The sequence below is a fragment of the Pelodiscus sinensis genome, chromosome 3 (assembly GCF_049634645.1).
Source record: "Pelodiscus sinensis isolate JC-2024 chromosome 3, ASM4963464v1, whole genome shotgun sequence".
Classification (NCBI taxonomy): domain Eukaryota; kingdom Metazoa; phylum Chordata; order Testudines; family Trionychidae; genus Pelodiscus; species Pelodiscus sinensis.
This window is the reverse complement of record NC_134713.1, coordinates 149510110-149533432: the sequence shown is the minus strand read 5'-3', so window position 1 is coordinate 149533432 and position 23323 is coordinate 149510110. Positions and strand designations below refer to the sequence as shown.

At 40.4% G+C, this 23323-nt stretch overlaps 1 protein-coding gene across 2 annotated transcripts in view; it reads right to left on the bottom strand.

Moving 5' to 3' along the window:
- Window positions 1–583: 583 nt before the first annotated feature.
- KCNK2 (potassium two pore domain channel subfamily K member 2) overlaps window positions 584–23323 on the bottom strand; it is a 265921-nt gene continuing 243181 nt past the window's right edge. For both annotated transcript variants that reach the window (XM_025178605.2, XM_006137350.4), the window contains exon 7: window positions 584–2781. In XM_025178605.2, coding sequence (XP_025034390.1) covers window positions 2464–2781 — 318 coding nt within the window. In that variant the 3' untranslated portion in view covers window positions 584–2463. The remainder of the gene's footprint in view (window positions 2782–23323) is intronic.

Sequence of the window (23323 nt, the reverse complement as noted above, 5' to 3'; positions counted from 1 at the left end):
CCTGAAATGATACAAAAGGAATGTCTGTGTATTGCATGATAATTAAATTCTTTGATCACATTTGATTTATTTTATTATCTATGTAGGTCTGCTTCAAGATTAAAGATTGCTGAGTCAGTGTTCCTCATTTTTGAGCCAAATTCAGTTTGAGTCCATATCTTGAGTTGCTTCATTGATCTCAGTAGAGGTTTACAGGTGTCAATCAGTGCTCAGTTTGTCCTCATGAATTTAAGTGTTAAACAGCATATAAAACTATCGGTAGGTATAGTGTATTCCAAGCCTTCTACTTCCTAATTGAAAAGTGTATTAGAATTGAAACTCAATCCTGCCAGAGGCCTTAAAAATAGCCACAGAACAAACTTTTAAAATGTAGCAACCCAAAGAACATTACTCTGTAATATTTAGAGAAAAAACTTAGTTGGAGTCAAGTTCTTCTCTTCATTGTTAAACCAATTTAAATTTAAGCAGGTTGCAAACCAATATGAAAACTGTAACCCTTGAGCCCTCAAAGAGGTGATATCTTAGGTAACTTCTCAGCATTCTGGTGGTGTAGCAGCAAGCAGGAGACTGAGGGAAAAAAAGCTTATTTTAAGTAAAAACTTTATTTTTCATTACAATTCACAGTTTATACACGGCAAGAAGAGCTTCTCACCATGTGGACATTCAGAACACTGTGCTAGGAGAGACAGGGGTCTTTTTCATTTAAAAGAGTATGGCCTGGTACTAGTTCATGGAATGTTCCTTATTTTAACAGGGTACTCTCTGTAAATGTCAATTGGCTGATATTTACATTGATAATATTGATTAATCAGAGAACAAGATTAAGCATCCAGAACATTAACATTCATATGTTATTCATTCATATGCTATTTACTGGTCAGAGATGCTACAGATTTGTCATTTTCATCATGGCCGATCAATAAAGTCTAATTTTTCTTTAATTTACACAGAGCCTAAATTATTTCCTTAGGGCTTATTATATTCATTTTATGTACAGCCAGGTTACAAGAGACTAAAATATGAAAAATTTTAAAAAAGACAAAATTATTCATTCCTTCTTTTTATCCTGCATTCCTTCTGAATTTCACCCACAACTATAAACAAAACAACAGATAGCGAGTTAAAGTCAATGTTTTTCTTTAAAACAAACACAGAAATCCCATGGATTGGCTTCAGATCTGCATGTCATCAGCTTATACTAGCTGAACAATGATCAGCATTCAGATTGTGCTATTTATCATCTTTCCTTCTTGTCTGTATTTGTATTCAGAGAAGTCTGTATTTTAAATGTAGAAAGTCACAGTGATACCAGTTTCAATTGCATTCCCACGTCAGTCTCAGTTCTGGGGTAGGCAACCATTGTACAGTGTGACATTCAGGAAAGCATTCCAGTAGGATCCCTGTGTAAAATATGGTGCCTGGTGTGACTTGGCATAAACAAAAAGTTTTAAGTAACTATCAGCAGCAGATTTAAGATGATTAGAAATTGCTGTGGTACTTTCCTGTATTGTTTTCATGAGTATGGTTATTAGAATGCACCGATTTAAAACATTTCCACAGAGTATTAACTTCTACTTGCTCTTGCCATCTAACAAATAATTTAATTACACACAACTGAAGATTTTTCATACATCTGACACATAAGATAACATTGCTGAACAATCCTTGAAAAATAAAACCTAAAATGGATCCATAAACTCTGCAGGTCTGTTCTAATATAGTGTCAACATGAATCACCTGGATGTGAGTAAAATAAATATTTTCAGGGAACATTTTTTGCAATTCTTGTAATTGCAGTGCCTTTAAAGCTAGGTTTAGGAGTGTCGCTTTGATGTCTGTTGATTTTTGGCCTCCATTCTCAATGCTAGTATCTTCTCTAGAGATACCTTTAAAACGTCAACATTTCAGGCGAGATGAAAGCTCAAATGAAATACTCATGCAAAAAAACAGACATACAAATAAACATAAACCATACAAGAGTTATAGAGGTTCTGTTTTTCCAAAAGATAAGGCACGGACAAAAATTTCTTAGGTTAAAAGGCTGCATAAGAATTTCTTGCCATTTACAAATATGTTTTTGTTCATAAATGGTCCATTCCTAGGCTCAGTAAGGTAGACCCTGAAAAGTTAAGGACTGATCCCTCAAAGCTACATTGTTAACATAAACAAATATGACTCATTCTTTAGGCCATATGGCACACTAGGAGAAATGAAAAACAGTCTGAGCACAAAAAAAGGCATTAGATGTTGCTTGCTCCAGCATCTATGAACAACAGAAATTCCATTCATCGTGTCTAAGAAGAGATATGATGGTGACACTGAATCCCTATCATGGTGGTTTCTGTTGAACTCATGCACATGTATAAAATGCTACTAGCATCAGTCATGGATAGGGGGGAAAAGGGAAGTATATGGCTAGTTTAAGCCAAGAGCTTCTCCAACGATTGGCATCCAAAGTCAGCACTACTTAATGTTTTCAATCACAGCAATATCTTCTGCTGCACAGTGAGGTGTCAAACCATTCATATAAATGCTGTCTGTCTTAGTTAGAGCAGGCAAGATGTCCTTCTCACTGGTGAGGTGGTTGACTGACAGGGTCCTCTTGCAAGGGGTCAGATCTTGATTGTGATTGACAGCAAGTTCTGCAGAGAGCTTCCTTTTGATAGAGGTAGCCCGTTGAAACTTGTCATAAATCTCCACACTCAGACGCCTGCGGGTTTCTTTGAACTCTGCTGTGACATTGGCTGTCCATTCGGCTGCATGAGCTCTGAACTCACCCACCTGCAGCAACACAATGAAAGAGAAAGGGGAGGTAAACAAAATGACTAAGTATTTAAGGATGGCTTATGTGCAAGATCCCTGAATGAACAGCAAACAGTGCATCTGTAGACGGACAAAAGCTGTTGCCCATTGGCACAGTTCTTTTTTGCTTCAGGTTTATCTTTTGGTAAAAAAATAGTCTGATTTAATATAATTATATTATTTCATCCAAAAGGAAGAAATATTAATGCAATAAGAGCTAGGAATGACATTAAATACAACAACATCTATGCAATGAATAATTTAAAAGTTGATTTATATGGAATCAATAAGGAAAATTTTATTTAAAAAATGAAGCCCTGACAGCTGAGAAAAATCCAGCTGGCCAAGGGGTGTTGAATTCCCAGAAATCCAGACTGTTATGTATTGTTTCCAGGGGAGATATACAGAGTTATTTATGGACACACTTGCTGTCTGTGTAAAGATCCTGTGAAGCTTGACACAGGATTTTCTAAATATAGATGGAAAGAGCTTTTTAAAGAGAAATGTCAGCTGCTTGTATTCTATTTTTAGTGCATGCTTCAAGCAAGGATTAATGCATTGACAGTTTTAGTCAAGTCAGCAATATGCTTTGCTTTTTCTTTCCATTTCAATTAGATCTCTTACATCAAATAGAGAAAGGAATAGGCTTACAATGGAGATTTTCATTAATTATACTGAAATGAAACTATGTCCGCTAGTCAGAGAGCAAAGATGTGGAGTCTCACAGCTCTTTGATTATATTGCCATTATGAAAATCCCCCCATTCTGATTGTCTATGGGAGGCCTTCTGATTTGCACAATGACTGCTGTTTCTCACATAAGAAATTTACAGATCCCTACACTTTGATTGGTTTCTGCTCTCAGCGCTCCAAATGCATTTGCCAAGAACTAAAAAAGGGCCTGATCAACTCTCAGTGAAGACAATATTCTTTCAATCATGTTTCTCCACTTAGCTTTCAGTATCAGCAATCTGAAGAATGTGTGCACACATGCATGTGAGAGAGTAGGTGGGGGGCACCCAAAACGTTCAGCCTTTAGACCACTTTAAAAAGGAAAGGCACTCTTTTGAGAGAGAGGTAAATGGAGCAAAAAGAATGAGAAGAGGATGGAGAGAAGTAAGGGAGATAGGAAAGTGGAACAGAAAAAAAGAAGAGAAAAGCTTTTAAATATAGTATTACAAAAAACCAACAAGAAATAGTCCAGCAGCAGCCTAGAGACTAACAAAAGATGAAGATGGTATCATGAGCTTTCATGGGTACAACCCATTTCTTCAGATGATACAAAAGTTACAAAAAATACTTTTTAATAGAGCAGGGCAGAGGGGATGGGATTAATCCTTTTTAAGTAGCAAAGGCCTGGAAGGTGCTATGGTGTGGGAATGGGAGGAAAGGAAAAAGAAAAGGGAGAAAATGTTTTCATGCAAATAAATGGAGGGGATTCCTCTAAATTTAGCATTAACTTTATACTACACTGATATGACCCTCAACCTCTGACTTGGTTTCACATTAACACATTGGCCTCTGATTGTATTTAGCCCAGGTGAGAGTTATTACACCAGGCAGAGAACCTCCCCCCCACCCGCCTCCGGTATCATTTATTTTAAACTAAATGGACTCTTTGGAATTATTAGGTTGTTTTTCAGGGGCTTGTGTTGGTTGTTTTTTCAATTAAGCTCAGGAACAGATATTTTTGGAAGTTTTTTTCCCCCTTCAATCTCCAGTTTTCAGACTTTTTTAATGGATGATTAGGCTCAGAAAGGAGATGGTAGACTAATGTAATTCAAAGTGTAGCACATTAAAAGAATTAAACCACTTACATAAATTACTCTAATTTGTAGTGCAAAGTCCCAGAATTTAAATCACTGACAAACAAGCTACTCACAAGGTGAGCACATATTTGTTCACAAAAATCAAATGAAAATAAAGTCAGAGAAATGAGAGGCTTTGCCTATAAAATGTTTAAGCACATTAGCTCTGGAAGGGGGCCACAGGGCTACATATATTTTACACTGTCACTGGGAAACACAATGGGAAATATCATCAGCTCAGTAGGGAAAGATGAGGGAATGTTTAATCCAGCTGTTCTTATTTCACAAACAAGAAAGCCCCCAGATCCAAAGGTTATATTATTAAGTCTATACATCATTCAACTTCAATAGGATTACACTAGAAATGAATGTGGCATAATGTGTATATTTTAAAAAAAGGATTCTTTTCTGTTCTGCATACCAGTTAGGCTAGCTGAATAATAAATCCTTATTCAAACTTGGCTAAAAGGAACATTGGCTAAAAGGGACAAAGCTTGTGATACCTACTGATATAAGTCAAGGACTGAGGTGAGATTATACTTAGTAAACAAGAAAATGTGGAAACAAAGTTATCTGTGATGAGTTTGGCCTTACAGAAATGGATTCATTAGTGGACAAACAATGAGGATATGTGCCACCAACTTTTACTCCTTTGTGGGGTTCTTAAAGAGATTTTGGGATAAGAATCTTTGCTCCCAGTTCTCTCTCTCTCTCTCTCACACACACACACACACACACACACACACACACACACCCCTCCCGTCAGCATCCCAGCTCTTCAACTCCTCTCAACTCTTCTACCAGACTCACTTCCAGAGAGCAAAGTGAGCTGATCTTCCTCTTGTGTAAGGAACTTCATCTTCTGATTTAAAAGTCATTGTGTTATCAAAGCATCTAGTCTTCAGCCCACCAGTGGGGATATCTAACTGCCAGCACCACAAAGGTGCTGCATCGTATTCTCTTTCTTACTGTATTATGTCCCGCCCACTCTTTCTCTCCTCTTACCCTATGTCACTCACGTGAGTTTTCATCAAATCCAAAAAAGTCAACTATACTGCATTTATCTCAACCGGCCTCATCTAAGAGGAAAGAATCCAAATAGATGATATCCCTGACTAATCATAATTAACCAGAGTCCAAGCAGCAGGTTGTGGTCAATGTGCCAGCCAAAACATTTACCCCTAACAAACTATAAATCCAGTATTCCAAACCCATCACCAAAAGCCATATTTCACCCACCTTTCTATCCTCTCTCTCCTCTTCACATCAGGGCAGAAGGATGAAATCTGAATGAATGCTTTTTGGCATTTGCCAAGTAACCAAGTAAAATCAAGACCTCTGTTTAAAATTAACCCCAAACCTATCTATCACTGTTTAATGTTGACCAGTGAAGGGTTTAAAATCACCTTGAACTCTTTAGGCATTTGAAATCAATATCCATACAACAATTTCCAAGTTTTCTCTGCATCTTTGCACCTTCTCCTCACCTTGGACATCGTTGTCGATCTAGCTCAGATATTTTACACAGAGATGCATCGCTGACAAGTCATGTTTCAAGGGATATTGTCAAGACTGGTACATTTAAATTTTGGCCTATCAAAACAACTTTGCTTTGGTTACCATCCCTTTGCTCTCTGTCAGTCTGCTCCATTCTGGTGCCCAGGTAGGCTATTGAAAGTCACAAGCATTCTGAACTGAAATTCTATTTTTTAATCCTCATTCTTATTTTTCTTCTGTTGGCAGCTTGAGCTCTCTCCCTCTCATGCTTTCCCTGCAAATAACCAGCTACCTCTGCTGCTGGCACAACTAATTATTGGCAACCCTGACTTAAACATACTTAGTATTCACTGTGCGTGTCCACTTGGACACATGCAGAGGACCATGCTATTATCATAGCACTGAGTCACTTGCTGTATTTTAATGGTTAGGCACATTAATTATTCAATGGGATGTTAAAAGTGTAGTTACGGCATCAAAAAATAATTAATATCTAATTAAATTTCCTTTTGGGGGCTAGCTGGTATTTTTGGTGAGGCTCCCCAATAAATATCCTCTTTGGAAACTTAGATTCAACTCCTGATTTAGATCATTCAAGACATGAATGTGGTGGACTTATCTGCCAAACTATCGCACAGTTTGGCATAATTTAGTGTGATCTGCAATTTCTTTATAAAAGAAAGAAAGATTGAAAATGCCACAGTGTTGCTCAGGGAAGCTGGAATAAGTGTTGTGTGTCCTATGCCTGGCCCAAATTCCTGTTTGCACTTAAAGAAATATTTTACCTTTTCAGAATGCAACTTCGTTTACCATGCAACATTTAGGGACTTGAGCTTGAGAGGTTACTGAAAGAGGAATGTGCAATTTCTAAAATTGCCAGAGCACATAGGCAACCTGCTCTTGTAATTTAATTCCTCCTCTGTTCATAACAACATTTCAGTAAATGTTCAGGGTCTCTCTGTCCCCAAGGTATGACATTTCCTCATACTGCATTCAATTTGAGCTTAATTTGGGGTCTGGTAGCCAGTTCATATCTGATCCCAAGTGACTGAAATGCTGGTTGTCTCTGCTGTTCAAAACTAAAAATATCTGCACATAGATATCTACAGCAAGAACTGTTTATTTTTATTTCAAGTTCCCTTGCCTCACAAAAAATAGATTATACTGCAAACTTCATAGGAGACACATCTGTTTTTTAATGAAATAGTTTTGAACTATTTGATACACTGATGAAGATTGCTAATCACACAAATGACTGACTGCTAGTCACCAACATGGAGTACAAGGAGTACAAGAATACACACAATATTTCTTAAGCGCTGGTGAAAAATATCAGAATGACAGTCCAAGACTCATCCATATAACAGATTGACGTTTATTAGAGAATGTTTAGAGACAAACAATACATATATTACAATAGACACTTTTTGGAACAAGTATGGCTGAGTGAATGGGTACATCTGGTAGCCGGTTTGGGTTACGGCGGTAGGGGGGATCTAGCCCCTGGGGGCCTGGGTTTACGGTCCACGGTGGGGCGTTTGAGCCCCCGGGGGGGCCCGCTAGCAGGGTGCCTTCCTCCTCTGGAATAGTGTCTGAGGCCCTTCATTGAGGAGCGCATAGAGTAGGTTGTTCCCGAGGGACGGGGAGGCGCGTGGCGGGGGGGTTTGGAGTGTGGCTAGTTGTGAGCCCGTAGTGAATAAAAAGGGGAGGTGTGGGGCCCCGGATGTAGTCGGCCAGTGGGGTGGTTATCTGGTTAGCGGATGGGGGATTTGGTGGGGACGCTCATTCTGTGGTTGGACCGGTGGTTTAAGTGGGTTGAGTGTTAGATTTGGCGAGGTGAGTGTCACACCATTAATCAGGTTGTGGGGACGTTGCGGGGTCAGTATGCAGGGGAGCGAATGTGGGGACCCTTGGTCGGGGACCAATTAAGTGGGTCGCACGTTATGGGAGGGCAAGCGTGCCTAGGTTGCGTCTTGGAGTTGGGTGGAGGTTCTAGAGATCTATGTTTTGGGGAGAGGAAGGGGAGGTACAACTCATCCATACACACACGCTTACACCTACACGTTCACACTCGCAAACACGCATCCATATGCACGGGACAAAGTTGGACTGTGGTAGGACCTAAGGGGATAGGATGGGGGGGGGTTAGTAAGGGCGGGGGGTCTAGTGATTAGGGTGGGGGGGGGTACTGACACATTCACACTAATAAATTCTATGTCCCGGGTGTTATCCACGATCTATTTCTGGTTCTATATTGAGTATGTGTAGGCTTATGTATGGCAGATCTTCAGCTCCCCGTTCTTCGTGTCCCTTGTAGTACAAGTGCATGAAGCCCAATACCTTCTTGCCAATAGAAATCTATTCTAGAACACCATCATTGTATCCTTTTTGTATATATGGTCATGCCAATTTCTTCCACAATTTGATCTGAGGAAGTAGGTCTGGCCCACAAAAGCTCATCACCTAATAAACCATCTTGTTAGTCTTTAAAGTGCTGCATAGTCCTGTCTTTTGTTTTAGCAAGACCAGATTAACATGGCTACATCTCTATTACCATCGTTAAATGTGAGCACTTCCCAGTACAATCCCAACTGTTGTCTTTCTAGAGATGCAATCAGAAATAGATTTGTGAGGAGTTAATTCTCAGTGGATTGTTAACTCATTCATCTCAGTGGAATGTTAACTCTATAGAATTATGACAGCAAGTCTGAGCACCTGAAAGGTTGTCTCTCCTTCTACTACCATGACTTCCAATAATACCTTTATTCCACTGGAACTATGAAATTATTAAAAATAACACAAGCGATGCAAGAGACTTTTGAACTCCCTACCAGAAGACGCAGGAATGAATATAAACCTTTCCACTTTCAGAACTAAATGCAAAACTCATCTAAGGCCTGCAATGCCCCATTGCCATGTATATTGGCCAAACTGGACAGTCTCTACAGGAAAGAATTAATGGATACAAATCAGATATCCTAAAGGGCAACACAGAAATCTGATGGAGAACACTTTAACCTGCCCAGACACGCATTAATGGATCTCCAAGTCATGATGTTGTTTCAGGCCAATTCTACAAGCCAAATACACAGGGTAGGGTTGGAACTTAACTTCATTTACAAGTTTGATTCTTATCAGAATGGAATTAACAGGGAATTAACAGGGCTGGCTCACAGGCTACCTTCCACATCCTAATGACTTAACCAACCAACCAATGGAGGTGCTAATTGTTCTTATCAGCCTCTTGTAGCTTGAACAGTCTATTCACTGTCTTCTTTCTCCTTTCTCTATCTTCCCCCTCCCCCTTATTTATTCTTGGATCTGGACTTTCAGTACTCTGGTCATCTGAAGAAGTGGGTTGTGCCCATGAAAGCTCATGATACTATCTACATGTTTTGTTAGTCTTTAAGGTGCTACTAGACTATTTGTTGTTTTTAAGTCATCTCTTTGACTTAGCTTTCTGCTACAAGATTGTTTATTTTGTCTCTCTCTCGCTGGCTGGCTCTCGCTCTCTCTCTTGCACATGCCCACCCTTAAAAACATTCCTGTAATCTTATCAAGCAATGTCCTATTTACAGGGAAGGAAAGGAGATATCACTATTACTAATTAAATATTGGAGATGCACTCTAATACTGTGGTAATGGATGCTATATAAGGACACAGGTATACCATGTGAGAAGGAAAAGGAAATTTTATAGCAAGTATTTCTAATTACTTTGTTTTTCCTGTTTAGTTTATTTTCTTTGGCTTTTGTATTTTAATAATTTCCCTACAGTTACTTTAAACCAAAAAGAGGAATTAAATAACAATTTGATAGGCTTGGCCTGGAGACACAGTCCTATTAATTCTGTGGAGTAAAAAATGTGTCTACACAATAAGCAGTTATTTCAACATAATGTCAAAAAAAAATCAAGCTGGAGGACTTCTTACTCTGACTCCTGTAACCTTCGTTTCACAAGGAGGAAGGGAGGTCAAGAAAGACTGTTCTCTCTCGGACTTCCTGCTGTGCAGACAGTGCCAAAAGCCAAAATAAGCTATTTCGACTTAAGCTACGCAATTGATGTAGCTGAAGTTGCATAGCCCTATTTCAGCTTAGCCCTGCTGTGTAAATGTGCCTATGCATAAGAGGACAGTATGTAATCTTTCCTCTTTCAAGAAACTCTTATGCAGGGTTCTCAGGAACTATACAATTCTGCTTTTTTAAAAAAGTTAATTCATATCTATAAAGTCACATGGCAATAGGACAATTGCTAGGTGGGCTGATACACACCATCAGCAACAGAACAGATCTATTTCCTCTTCTACTGTTCTGCAAGTGCATGCTACAGCCCCTGTGCAGAGCTGGATTATCCATTAGACACAATAAGCACAGTGCCTAAGGCCTACAAAAAATTTAGGGCCTAAGAAAAAATTCATAATTGACTTGAAAATAAGAAAAGAAAACTTCTGTACCAATCTTAATAATTGTCTCTCTCCAGTCAACAACCAACATACAGGTATCATATATAATTAAATATTAGATGTATAGGCGCTAGGGCATTTCTTCCTTCTATATTTATATATAATCTAATTTAAAGACCTATGATTATGAGAGCACCTAGGACCTACAAAGACCTTAAACAGTCCCTGCTCTTGTGGCCTGTGGGCATTACTGTACTTAAGCTAACCTGTTGTGTAACCTGCAACAACCCTAGCCATATCCAGAAGCTAGTACTACCCATCTGGTGCAAAAAGGCTATGATCCTCTTCAAGGCTCATGCTGCTGAAAGGTGCTTTGGGTTTCCTGGTACTCTTTTCTATGTGTCTCACTATCTGTCCTCCCATCTCTCCTCAGTACCACTACCTCACCAAAATGGATTTTTCTAGATTTCTGTCTTTCATGCCCCACAATCATATTAGAATTATTTTTTATTTGTATTATGATAGTGCCTAGCAATCCAAGCCAAAGATCAGGGCAGTGCCATGCTAGCTGCTATACAGGAGTGTAATAGAGGCCAATTGCTGCCCCCAATAAATTCATAATCTACAGTTTAGATAATAGGCTAAAGCAAAAACATGACATAAGAAAATGAACAGAATTGAGGACAAATACAGAAGATTCCCCACCCTCCCACCCCAGGATCTGGTGGAGCTCCTGGTAATAGGGGCAGGTGTGGGGTCCTGTCCCTGAGTGTGAGCTGCACTCTCTGGCCCTGACATATCCCTGGCGGAGCTCATTTACTTTAGTCTGAACTTGTTCCGAGGTCCGGGGTGGGTATCTGCGCTCCGCTAGGGATTCAGCCATGAGCTCAAATATATCGGCGTTCCTCCACTTGCAGTGGAGATCCTGTAAGGTCTCCTCCTTGCCCCACAGCTTGAGGAGGGACAGGATCTCCACTTTGGACCAGAAGGGTGCCTGCCTCTTGGTGCCTCTGGATGGGTTCTAGGACCCCTAGGGCTGCTCCCTGAAAGGGCCAGGGAGGTGTGTGTGTGTGGGGGGGGGGGGGGGGGGGGCTTGACACTGGGCCATGAGTCTCAAGGCCTGTGACAGGAAGAGCCATGTGGTCAGGGTGCTGCTCTCAGGCTGGCTTCCTGCCACAAGGCTTGTCCAGGGTGCCTGCAGCTTTAAGAGCTGGCAGGAGACAGGAACTATAGAGTTGTGATTAGTATGGATGGAATGTCCACCGGGGCACCTGTGTTATTTCCCGGAGGCCTCTTCTTCCAAAAGAAAACCCTCCTCCCTGCCCACACATACCTTTTTCTGAAAGAGCTCTTTCAGAAAAAGGCTTCTTCCTCATAAAAAGAGGATTACCAATGCCAGAAAAAAAACCTCTGTTCTTTCAATTTACTTTCAAAAGAACATGCCTGCAGTATGGATGTAACTCAGGTTTTGTTGGAAAAACAAAGCTCTGTAATGTAGACATACATCAGGATAATCTAAACTGAGAGTTATTGGTATGCATTATGGGAGAGAAAAACATTAAGGAGAAATTTGAAAGTGCAGTGGGTTCAACAGACCTTTAAATCTCTTCTAGCCTGCTCACTGCTCTCTACCTGCTCCCTTTCATATACTGGGTATTTGCCAAGATTTACTTGGTCCTTTGACACTGAATCATATTCATTTCTGGTTTAATTCCACTGACAGAGTGTAATTATACCAGGAATTGATTTGGCCCAGAGTTTTGGGACTTAAAACACTAAAAACTAGAAAGTGCTTTATTATTGAAAAATGTAGTATGGTTAGCACTGGGGAAAGGCACCAAAGGAATATTTGAGACACAAGGTGGGTGATAACCTGTCTTTCACTGAGTCATGAATAAACTATATTTATTGAACACTTCTCATTTGGAAGGATCCCCAGGCACTTTATAAATGATGTCCTTGCAATGCCAATTTTCCAGAGAAGGCAGGCACTTCCCAGATCAGGTATGTCAGTCAGGCAAACAATAGGTTGCCCAACAATAGCGAAAAGGGATTTGGGCGGCTAAGATTCTTTTTCTTATTAAAACTTTCATGGGAGCGTCAGGATCCGCACAGAATATTAAAAAGAGGCACTAAAGTTTCACTTAGCAGTACTGGAGTCCATTTATTGACATTGGAAGGGTGTACACGTGGTTACAGAAAGCTATTCTCAACCATGTCGCAAAACCATATCTAACTTCAAGGTCTGTATTTTCGTATATGCTATTAGCATGACTGCAACTGAGAGATCCCACTGAACTTGAGTCAATTATTGTCTCTCTCATATATTGGGTTTAAGTTAACACACTAGGTTTAAAAGTAAACATGAGACAGGTGACCGGGTGGGATCCTGGCTATGTTCCTAGCCAAATTCTAAAAAAGATTGCTGTTTGTGACTGCTACAGGGTGACAATTTCCATCGAACCAATAAGGAATTCTTCTAGTGAGTGACCTTAATATCAAGAGTTAAGAACCTTGCACAAAGTAGACTAAAGGTGGCAGGTAGATATCACTGACTCCGAACATGATAATAGAAGAGATTTGAGTGTCTCTCCAAGACTGAAGTAACACAGAGCTGGGATTGAGAGACAACCCTAAAACCTGCCATCTTTGGAAAGAAAGCTCATGCATGATTTTTTTTCTTAAGTCATCAATAAAGTCAAACTACATAGGCTGTGTGCATACTCTCTTCAGAACAGGGTGGGAACAACAGCTGATTACAATACCTGCATATTGAGAAGTTGGAAAAAATAATTTCCAGGTGCTACCTAGAAGTAGCTAAGTTCAGTGTCTAAAAATAATCCTTATGTTCTTACTCATTTTAACTTTGTGAAAAAGAACACACAGGATAAAAGAATGCAGCAACAGGGAGCAGTTGGGTGTTTGACACAGGAAGAGGCATGTTATAGGTTGAGTTACACTTCAGAAGAGGGCAGCTACTGGTTGAACAGACTTTCTTCATTTCCACAATATTCCTCTTCGTTTATGATAAATGAAAACAGCTAACAAGAGGAACACGAGCAGAGGACTATTATTGAATGATTAAAATAATTTATTTATGTTTATTTAAAAATCAAAAGAGTAATAGGTGGGAGATTTCATGTGAAAGATCTATTCTGTGGTGATGAAGATCACAAGTAGAACTGGCTGGACTGTTTCAATTGGATCATGGATCTGTCTCTTTTCTCTCCAGCATTCCTAGGGGATGGAGAGAACTGCTCCAAACCCCACCTTTTCCTTCCCCTCATCCAGATGGTGGTGGGGGGTCTGTTTTGCATGGGCCATGAGCATGAGATGGTTAGGAACAGAAGACACCGTGCTCTCCAAAGATCACTGATGTTGCTAGCAGCTCGTTAGCATAAGTTAGAGTAGCCATTAGGCTGCTCGAAGGAATGCTGGGGCCTGGTTTGGCTTCTGGTTAAGAAGAGGATGAAGAGAGTAGAAAAATAGTTTATAATCATCTTGCCCTCTTCTTCAGGTCATGCACCAGGAACAATTTAGCTGCATTTGGGGATTTATCCCTTATAATACAATAGATAATACTTTGCCTATAAAATACTTCCCAGATGACAGCTAGATTATAAATATAAACTCACAGCAACCATGGACATCCTTATTATCTTCACTTTAGGGGCAACTGAGGTACATGGAAATTAAGTATGTATAAAGCGTGCAAAGTGTGCATAGTTATGAGGGAAAACATCTCAAAAAGGAAAGTGACAAAATAATCAGTAGGCCTAGGAGTGTCTCTGAACTAAAAGAACAGACTGTTTCATCTTCACGTTATGTGCACTTCATTGCAGTTAGTACCTATGTTCTCTTTTTGAAGGCTGCTCCATACAGGAGCAATGTATGGTGGATTGCACTGAGCATTTTGTAATTAAAAGTAGAATCTACAGCACTAGAACCCACAACCAGGAAGTGTTATTTTGAGAAGAGGGAGAAGCCAAATTCCACTCAAAACAATTCAGCCAGATATCCATTAATGGTTAGTGATACAAATACTCCTGCTCTCTCTGCTGATTGCCTCTCTTTTTGAATCTCTCATTTAAAAAAACAAAACAAAAAAACCCACAACTCCTTCCCAACTGATCCTATTGGTATTATCTGACCTATTTGGGAAATGGAAATAGACACTATCATCCAGAATGAAAATTGTTACCTCAGGAACATATGCAAAAAAGACAAAACATTGACTCAGATTACTAAAAGAGATTCCATTGTGAATTTTTTCCAGGACATGAAATGTAACAGCTAAGTGGATTAGATTTAGAAAGCTTTCAAAGGTACAGCTATAGCCACCTAGTTATAATGCTATAATAATGCTATATAATGCTATAGCCACCTAGTTAATATTTTTCATTCAAAACAGCCCACAAAATGTGGGAGACAGGAACTGTATCTCCAATAGACTTTTTATATGCAATTGTTGGATGTATTTTCTGCCAGAATCATTTATGAGCTTAACAGTGCTTAGAGCCTCTCCAACATCTGATTCAGATATAAACTCCTAGAAACTATTGCCTTTCTGAATGCAGGACTTCTCTATACACCTCACCCAATATCCTGGATTGATTGAACAGACTCTTGGATGTGCCAGCTACAGTGAAGCATGCTCTTAAGATGCAAAAGCATACAACAAAGGCTCTCATTCTTTCACAAAATATTACCTATCATTCATAACTATAAAGAGATAAGAGATTTATTAAAGAACCCTGATCTATTTTCTCCTTTTTCCTCTCATAATAATCTATTCCTCCTTGTGGCGGGGTTGTGGAGTCTGACGGGGCAAGCCCCACACTCCGCATGGAAGCAGTGCTTGGCCCCAGCGCCACAGGACACAAGCGACTGTGCCGGGAGTGCTCAGCAGCCGCAGCACCCACATGTGCAGGGATTCCCCGCACCAAGTGATGAGACAGCGCATGCATCGGCGTCCCAGGAAGAGGGTGCCAGCTTTGAAAAGAGGCACACCGGACCACATCAGGGGCGGCGAGAACGACGGGAGGTGAGAGAGAGTGAGTTGGAGGAGAAAAGCCAGCCAGCGTGACCAGTGGACGGACCAGAATCCCAGTGGAGGCAGCACCACCCACTAAGAGGGAAGGAAGCAGCCCAGGACGGGGTAGAGAGAAGCCTGTGGGCCGGTGAGTTGCGGTACGGCCCCACCAGCTGAACTGGTTTCCATGATGCCTGTTCACAGGGTCCTGGGCTGAGACCTGGAGTGAGGGAGGGGCCAGGTCTCCCTTCCCTCTTGGCGTTCAAGGGACCTTGAAGAATAAAAAGGAACGTGGAAGGACTGGTGGCAAGTATGGAGAGGTTGGGATGCACAGGGTAGACAGGGACATCGAGGGTGGACTATAGTCCCCTGGGTGAGGGACAGTCATAAACTATAACACTCCTTCTAAAACAACAAGCTGTTATCAAAAGCTGTGCACTTTCCAATTGTAACTTTAATCAGGGGTGGGGACTTGGTTGTTGGAAGAGACTGGAGAAAACTGGAAAATAGCTAAGGGAAGTTGTGTTTCTCGGGGTGTCTGGGCAGAAAAGTGGGTAAGAAGGTTGAGTGATCCTGGGGATAGCTAAGGGAAGGTGGATTTGGAGGGATGTAGGGGGGTGGCAGGCATTTGTGGTGGTGTCCAATGAAATAGCTAGATGACTAGCTATTGGCCGAGTGTTAGCTAAGTAGTTGAGTATTTTGGGCATAAATTAAGATGAAACATGATGCCCAAAGAGAAGATGGGGACAGCGGAGGCAAGGGGTTGCTGACAGCTGGGCAGTTGGGGTATCTGGGGAGGAAGTTGGGTTGGTTAACCTGTGGATAGCAGGCCCTATGGTGGAGGCGGGGGGGGGGGAGGCATTTTGCCTTGGCCCCAGGAGACAAAGGGGCCTCAAATTTTGACATTTTTCTACCAAGACATTTCCATGATACACCTTGCAGTTATAACAGAGACAACAAAAAAAGCACTATACCCCTGCAAAACATGATTTAAATCATTGTGGGACCTAAGGCCTTAGCCAATTTTTTGGTCACCTCTGAGGGTATGTCTACACTACCCCGCTAGTTCGAACTAGGAGGGTAATGTAGGAATACCGCACTTGCAAATGAAGCCCGGGATTTGAATTTCCCAGGCTTCATTTGCATAAGCGGGGAGCCGCCATTTTTAAAACCCCGCCGGTTCGAACCCCATGCAGCGTGGCTACACGGGGCTCGAACTAGGTAGTTCGAACTAGGATTCCTATTCCGAACTACTGGTACACCTCGTCCCACTAGGAATCCTAGTTCGAACTACCTAGTTCAAGCCCCGTGTAGCCGCGCTGAACGGGGTTCGAACCGGCGGGGTTTTAAAAATGGCGGCTCCCCGCTTATGCAAATGAAGCCCGGGAAATTCAAATCCCGGGCTTCGTTTGCGAGTGCGGTATGCCTACATTACCCCGCTAGTTCAAACTAGTGGGGTAGTGTAGACATACCCTGAGTTTTCATCCAGGATACTAGAGATTGGAGACTGGAGGAGCTTCTGTGATTGGTGATTCTACATTATGAAACACTGTTATAGTCTGTGCATTGTTTAGAGATTTTGAAAGTCATAATTAATTCTGTTACTGTAAAGTGATTTTGCTTGATCTGAGGGTGAGTTTAACCTTTAAATTAGATGTTTATTTCTGCATAGGAGATTTTTGTATTCCTGTTTTTTCTTATCTGTCTTCATATGCAATAACCATATCAGGCTCAGCTGTAAGCTGCCTCTTTGTCCAGTTTTAGATTCACCTTTAAAGGCTTTTTTGTGAAAATAAACTTTTAATTCTAGTTGTTTAATAAACTTTATATCTAATCTGGTAATTACTCCATATTCATAATAACGCATCAGTTATTAGAGGAATTTAATAACGGGAACATGTTAGCAGATGAAATTTCAAGACTTTGAAATAAAGGCTAAAAGGGCCTTAGTAAATACTCCCCCCCCCCAAAAAAAAACCCCGTTATTATATAATACTCATTGGAAAGTACTTGGGATTGGTCTTGCCTTGGGCAGGAGGCTGGACTTGATGACCTCCTGAGGTCTCATCCAGCTCTATGATTCTATGATAAGTATATAAAATTAAAATTTTGTATAACCAGTGCCTTTAGTGAAGTAATTTATTATGTGTTACTGTGTTTTAAAAGAACCCCTTTACAAAAATGAAGCAGAGATCTGAAAGTGGTGCAAGTAAGAGATGGTGAAAGCAACAGAGTGAAGGAGCAGCTAAAAGTTTAAAGCCAATAACATCATTGCTCATAGACAAGACACCTTAGCCATTAGACGGTGACCACACCAATAGTGACAAATCCAGTTTTGATGATGAAAACTTTGTTCCACAAATGACATTTCAGTGCCACTGCCTCAAAATGAAGAGGTCATTAAGCAAGACACAGAAATGCCAATTGTAGTGATAGATGCGGAATCTACGCTTGATTTAGAGACTACACAGACAGAAAATGACCTCGAAGATGCTATGCAGCAATAGCAAGAACTTATGACTAGCACAGGACACAGTGTAATAATGGTGGCATCATAACCTGATATTAGACTTCTTGATAAGAACATAAGAACAATGTTGCCCAAATGCAGTTGTTTCTCAGATTCCCAGTAATATACCGAAAGATGCTGAAAATCATGCTTTTCCCACTCTTCTGCTGACAAAAACTCTTCCAAATGGAGAGATGTATACAAGAGACCGGCTCTGCTGGAGCATGGAAAAACAGGTGCTCTATTGTGTACCCTGTTTCATTTTTAACAGTAATACTTCAAATTAGGGATGTAAGCGACTAGTTGAATAGTTACTCGACTATCTGATAACAGTACTGGGTAATCGAGTAACTACTCAGCTAGTCACTTTCCCCCTTTACTGACACTATCACAGGGGGGAACAGGAGCTGGTGCTGGGCTTAAAAGCCAGTTCCCCCCAGCACTGTCTCCGTGAGGGGGGGGGCAGAGGCACAGTGGGGGACCAGGCATGAGCCAGGAATCAGCTGTCTGGGCCATGCCCAGTCCTAGATACTGCACCTCTGCTTTAAAAGGCAGAGGCACAGCAGGTGACTGGACACAAGCTGAGAATCAGTTTATTCTGCTGCTGCATCTCTTCCTTTTAAATGTAGTAAGAGTCTGGTGGCCCACACGGAGAGGGAGGGGAGATACAGCCCTGGGGAAGGGAGTTGCTGGCACACGGGGCTTCAGTCCTGTAGTGGCAGGGCGGGACGGGAAGTACCAGCACTCAGGGTGCCAGTCTGTATGTGTGAAACTGACTGTTCCTTCCTAAGTGGAGTACTTTGTATTTGTCCTTATTAAACTTCTATTAAACTTCTATGACCCTATCTTCCAAAGCACTTTCAACTCCTCCCAGTTGGGTGTCATCTGAAAACTTAGTAAGCATACTCTCTATGCTACCATCTAAATTGTTAATGAAGATATTGAACAGAACTGGCCCCAAAACAGATCCCCGTGGATCCTACTTGTTATGCCCTTCCAGCATGCCTGTGAACCATTAATAACTACTCTCTGAGAACTTATCCAGACAGTTATACATCCACATTATAGTAGCCCCATTTAGGTTGTATTTCCCTAGTTTATTGATAAGAAGGTCATGCAAGACCTTATCAAATGCTTTACTAAAGTCTCGGTATAACTGCTTCTACCTTATCCTCAAGGCTTGATATCCTATCAGAGAAAACTATCAGATTGGTTTGACATGATTCATTCTTTACAAATCAATACTGGCTGTTATCTATCACTTTATTATTTTCCAGATGTTTGCAGATGAATTCCTTAATTACTTGCTCCATTATGTTCCCTGGCACAGAAGTTAAACTGACTGGTCTGTAGTTTCTTGGGTTGTTCTTATTTTCCTTTTTATAGATGGGCACTAGTTTTGTCATGGTCTCATTAATGCTGTTATGGTCTCACTAATACCATCTCCTCAATATTTTACTACTTATATAATCATGGATTGTGTTAGCCCTGTCTACCACAGCATTGCACTGTCAGTTCCTAGTCAGCTAGTTATTGACCATGATCACTAAGTATATTGCAGATTCACTAATTTCCAGAAATAGCCCTCTCTCAGATGAGTGGAACCTACACTTTGTGTTTTGAGAGTTATGATCTTTCATTTAAATGTATTAAAATGCTCATTCAAATAAGACCAGCTTATTCCATTATCCATATTGCTTTGTAGAACTGGCCTGACCTTATTTATATTTACCATTTCACCATCTCTTTTGGTCATCTGCAAAAAATTATGAAAATGCTGCATAACAGGTGATAATTCTTTGAAAAGAGTCCCTTTAAGCTGCCTTGCCTCACAGCTTCACAGGTGATTAATCAGCTCTGCCCAGTCAACGAGCTCTGTGCATGGAGCCCTAAGGTTCTCACTGGGCGAGGCTGATTAATCACTGGGAAAGCTGTGCTGCTAGGGACCTTAGAGGGAACACTGCTGCCAGCCTTTCCATTTGTTCTTCTTACAACAAGTAAGGATAATTAAGAGTAATGTTGTTCACAGTACTGCACAGAAAGGCTGGGGTAGCTTATGCCACTTAAGATGAACATTTATTTTCTGTCCTTGTAACATACCACATATTTATGTAAATATACTCCCAGTGATAAATTGCTTTTATTCATAGATTTCAAGGCTACAAGGGATGACTGTAATGATCTTACCTGATTTCCTGTATAACACAGGGCATAAAACTTCTCCTAGGGCATGTTATTAGAAAACATCCAATATTGGTTTAGAACTTGTTAGAGATGGAGAATTTGCATAGTGTCAAAAATGTATGCCTTATTTCCAATCTAAATTTGTCTAGCTTCAAATTCCAGCCATTGGATCACATAGAACTTTGTCGGCTGGACTGAAAAGCCCATATTTGCTCCCTATGTAGATAGCAAGACAGTAAACAAGTCACCTTTTAACCTTGTCTTTGCTACTCGAAGTAGATGTTTTCCAACCCTTTAATTATTCTCTGAGTGGCTCTTCTCAGAACCATTTCCAGTTTAACAACATCCTTCTTGAATTGTGGACACCAGAACTGAACACAGCATTCCAACAGCAATCACATCACTGCGTAATGCAGAGGTACAATAACCTCTCTATTCCTACTCAAGATTCTGGCTTATGCATCCTGGGATCACATTAGCTTTTTGGCCACAGTATCACATTGGGAACTCATGTTCACCTGATTATGCCCCAGAACTCCCAGATCTTTTTTAGAGTCACTTCTTCCATGATAATTCACCCCATTCTGTATGTATGGCCTATGTTCTTTGTTCCAGGCTTCTGCACAATCACAGGCTCCTAGCACCGATCGTGACAGGTTTCTGTCCTGTGCGCAGATGGAAAAAGAATACTGAGAATGCTGGTCTGTCCAGTAGAATACTGGGCACCTGGCAACCTTAAGTACTTCAGTCAAGTAAACAATTATTATATGCATGAAGATGCGAGATTTCAGATTTGTAAAAAATAAATTGATAAAAATATCATGTTTACTTGTCAATAATATGCTTCATTGTTGCGGGTTACTTTTCTTTTGAAACGATGCAATACATGGTGAATGTGTTCCATTTTTTGTTGTTGTTTTGAACACATCTAGGCGCAATTTCCGGTTTTAACATAGAGATACGACAACAACAATGCAAAAATAGTCTACTGGCTTGGAATTTGGGAAAATCTTATTGATTGTGTATGTCTGTTTATGAAATTTTACATTAATATGCCATGTTTGAAATTTTAAAGTGAATAAAAAGAAAAAAAAGAAAAATATTAAAATAATCAAAATGTTAATATCCATCTGTGAAGAATGAGCAAGAAAACTCAAAATGTCATAAACTTTGGATTTATTGATTTGACCAAAAAAACAGAAAACACGATCAGTGAAGTGTAAATTCTGTGGGGTTGTAATCACTGATGGCATTGCAACAACTTACAATTTTTTGCGCCATATAAAAACCCATCCAGGAAAGCACAGTAAGAATGAAAACTATCTGCAACAAACCATGATCGATCCCGCTTCACAGCATAAAATATCGGATTTCATTATAAAGCATGATGATCAAGATGTTTATGGAATAAATCATCCCAAACAAAGAAGAATAGTCAGTTCTTGGTTAGGGAACTGATAATCGGTTGCTCACTACCACTTTCAATAGCAGAAAAACTGCAGTTCAGGCGATTTTGTCACATGTTGGATCCCCAGTCAGGAGAAATAAGTCGGCCTTTGGTTATGACAGAACTGGACAATTTGTACCATAATGTGAAAACTGATGTGTTGGCACTTCTTACTGAGGTGGACACAATTACATTGATGCTTGACATCTGGTCAGATAGAAGAATGAGAGGATTTTTGGGAGTAACAGCCCACATGATAATAAGGTATGCACTCATGCAAAATTGTTGTCATGTGAAAGGTTCCTTGGCCAGCGTACTGGTGAGAACATTGCAGAAGTGTTTGAGAACATATGTGATTCTAATAAAATCAAGGATAAAATTAGATATGTTATAACAGACAAAGCTGCGAACATGCGTAGAGCATTCACCATAGCATTCAACAACCATGAATCAGAGCAGCAAATTGATATTCAAGATGACACTTTGGAAAATGAAGAATTATGGGAAGACTTAAACCCAGAAGTCATTACATTAGTCATCCATCATGTAAACTCAAGCGGACCTCCAATTAAGAGACTAAGTTGCTTTGCTCATACTCTGCAACTCACTGTCAGAGATGGTTTCAAGGAGGCGAAGTTATATGGTGCCCAGGCAAAAGTATCAAAAATCTGCCGCCTTCTTAACACAAGTACCCTATTCAAGGAAGCCTTTGAAAGAAGGTTTGGTCTTCAAGCTAGTATTCCCCAAACCAATGCCACCAGGTGGAACAGTACTCTCAGACAAATAAATGCTTTTTTGTCCCTGGATGAAGAAAAGCTGAAACACATGCTTGAAGAACAAAACCAGTATAATTTAAAACCCAGCCAGAGGGATTATTCCCAACTAAGAGAACTAGTGTTGCTACTCCAGCCATTTCTGGACGCCACAGATAAAGTGCAAGGTGAACAGCATGTTACAATTACAGCAGTGGTGACATAAATAATTGGACTATACCATCACCTTTTGGAATTTATTCCAACATACTTGAGGAACATGGTTACAGCTTTAAGAAGCAGTATTGAAAAATGCTTCATTGGCATTTGCATTAATGCTAGTTTGATACCATTAGCAAATCCTTTGGATGACACAGCAAAATCACTATTGGCTTTCAGTCATTTCATGTACTTTCTGGCGGCCGTGTTTGACCCTAATTTTTGCTTCTGGTGGCTGGAAAAAATTGGTTTTGATGATGCTAAAACTAATGCTGTGAAAGCACAAATTGTTTCACAACTTCAGCAGTTTTGTTCAAATCCTCATAGTTTGTCTGCCTCTAGCTGTACTGGCTGTGAAAAGGTCTCAAACTCTGATGCTGATAGCCCACTAGTTAAAAAATCAAAACATGCATCCTCACTGTACGTTTATCGAAGGCCAGCTAACACCACCACACCACAGCTAGGAAATTTTGATGATGAGCTGTGGTGTTATCAGGAGCTAGCTGCTACGATAGCCCCAATAGATGATGGAATTGATGTGATGTCTTTCTGGAAAAGTCATGGGAAAGCCTTCCATTGTTGCACAAGGCTGCTATGAATGTGTTTATCGTTCCTGCCAGCAGTGCACTGGTTGAAAGGGTGTTTAGCCAAGGAGGGATTGTAATGCGCCTA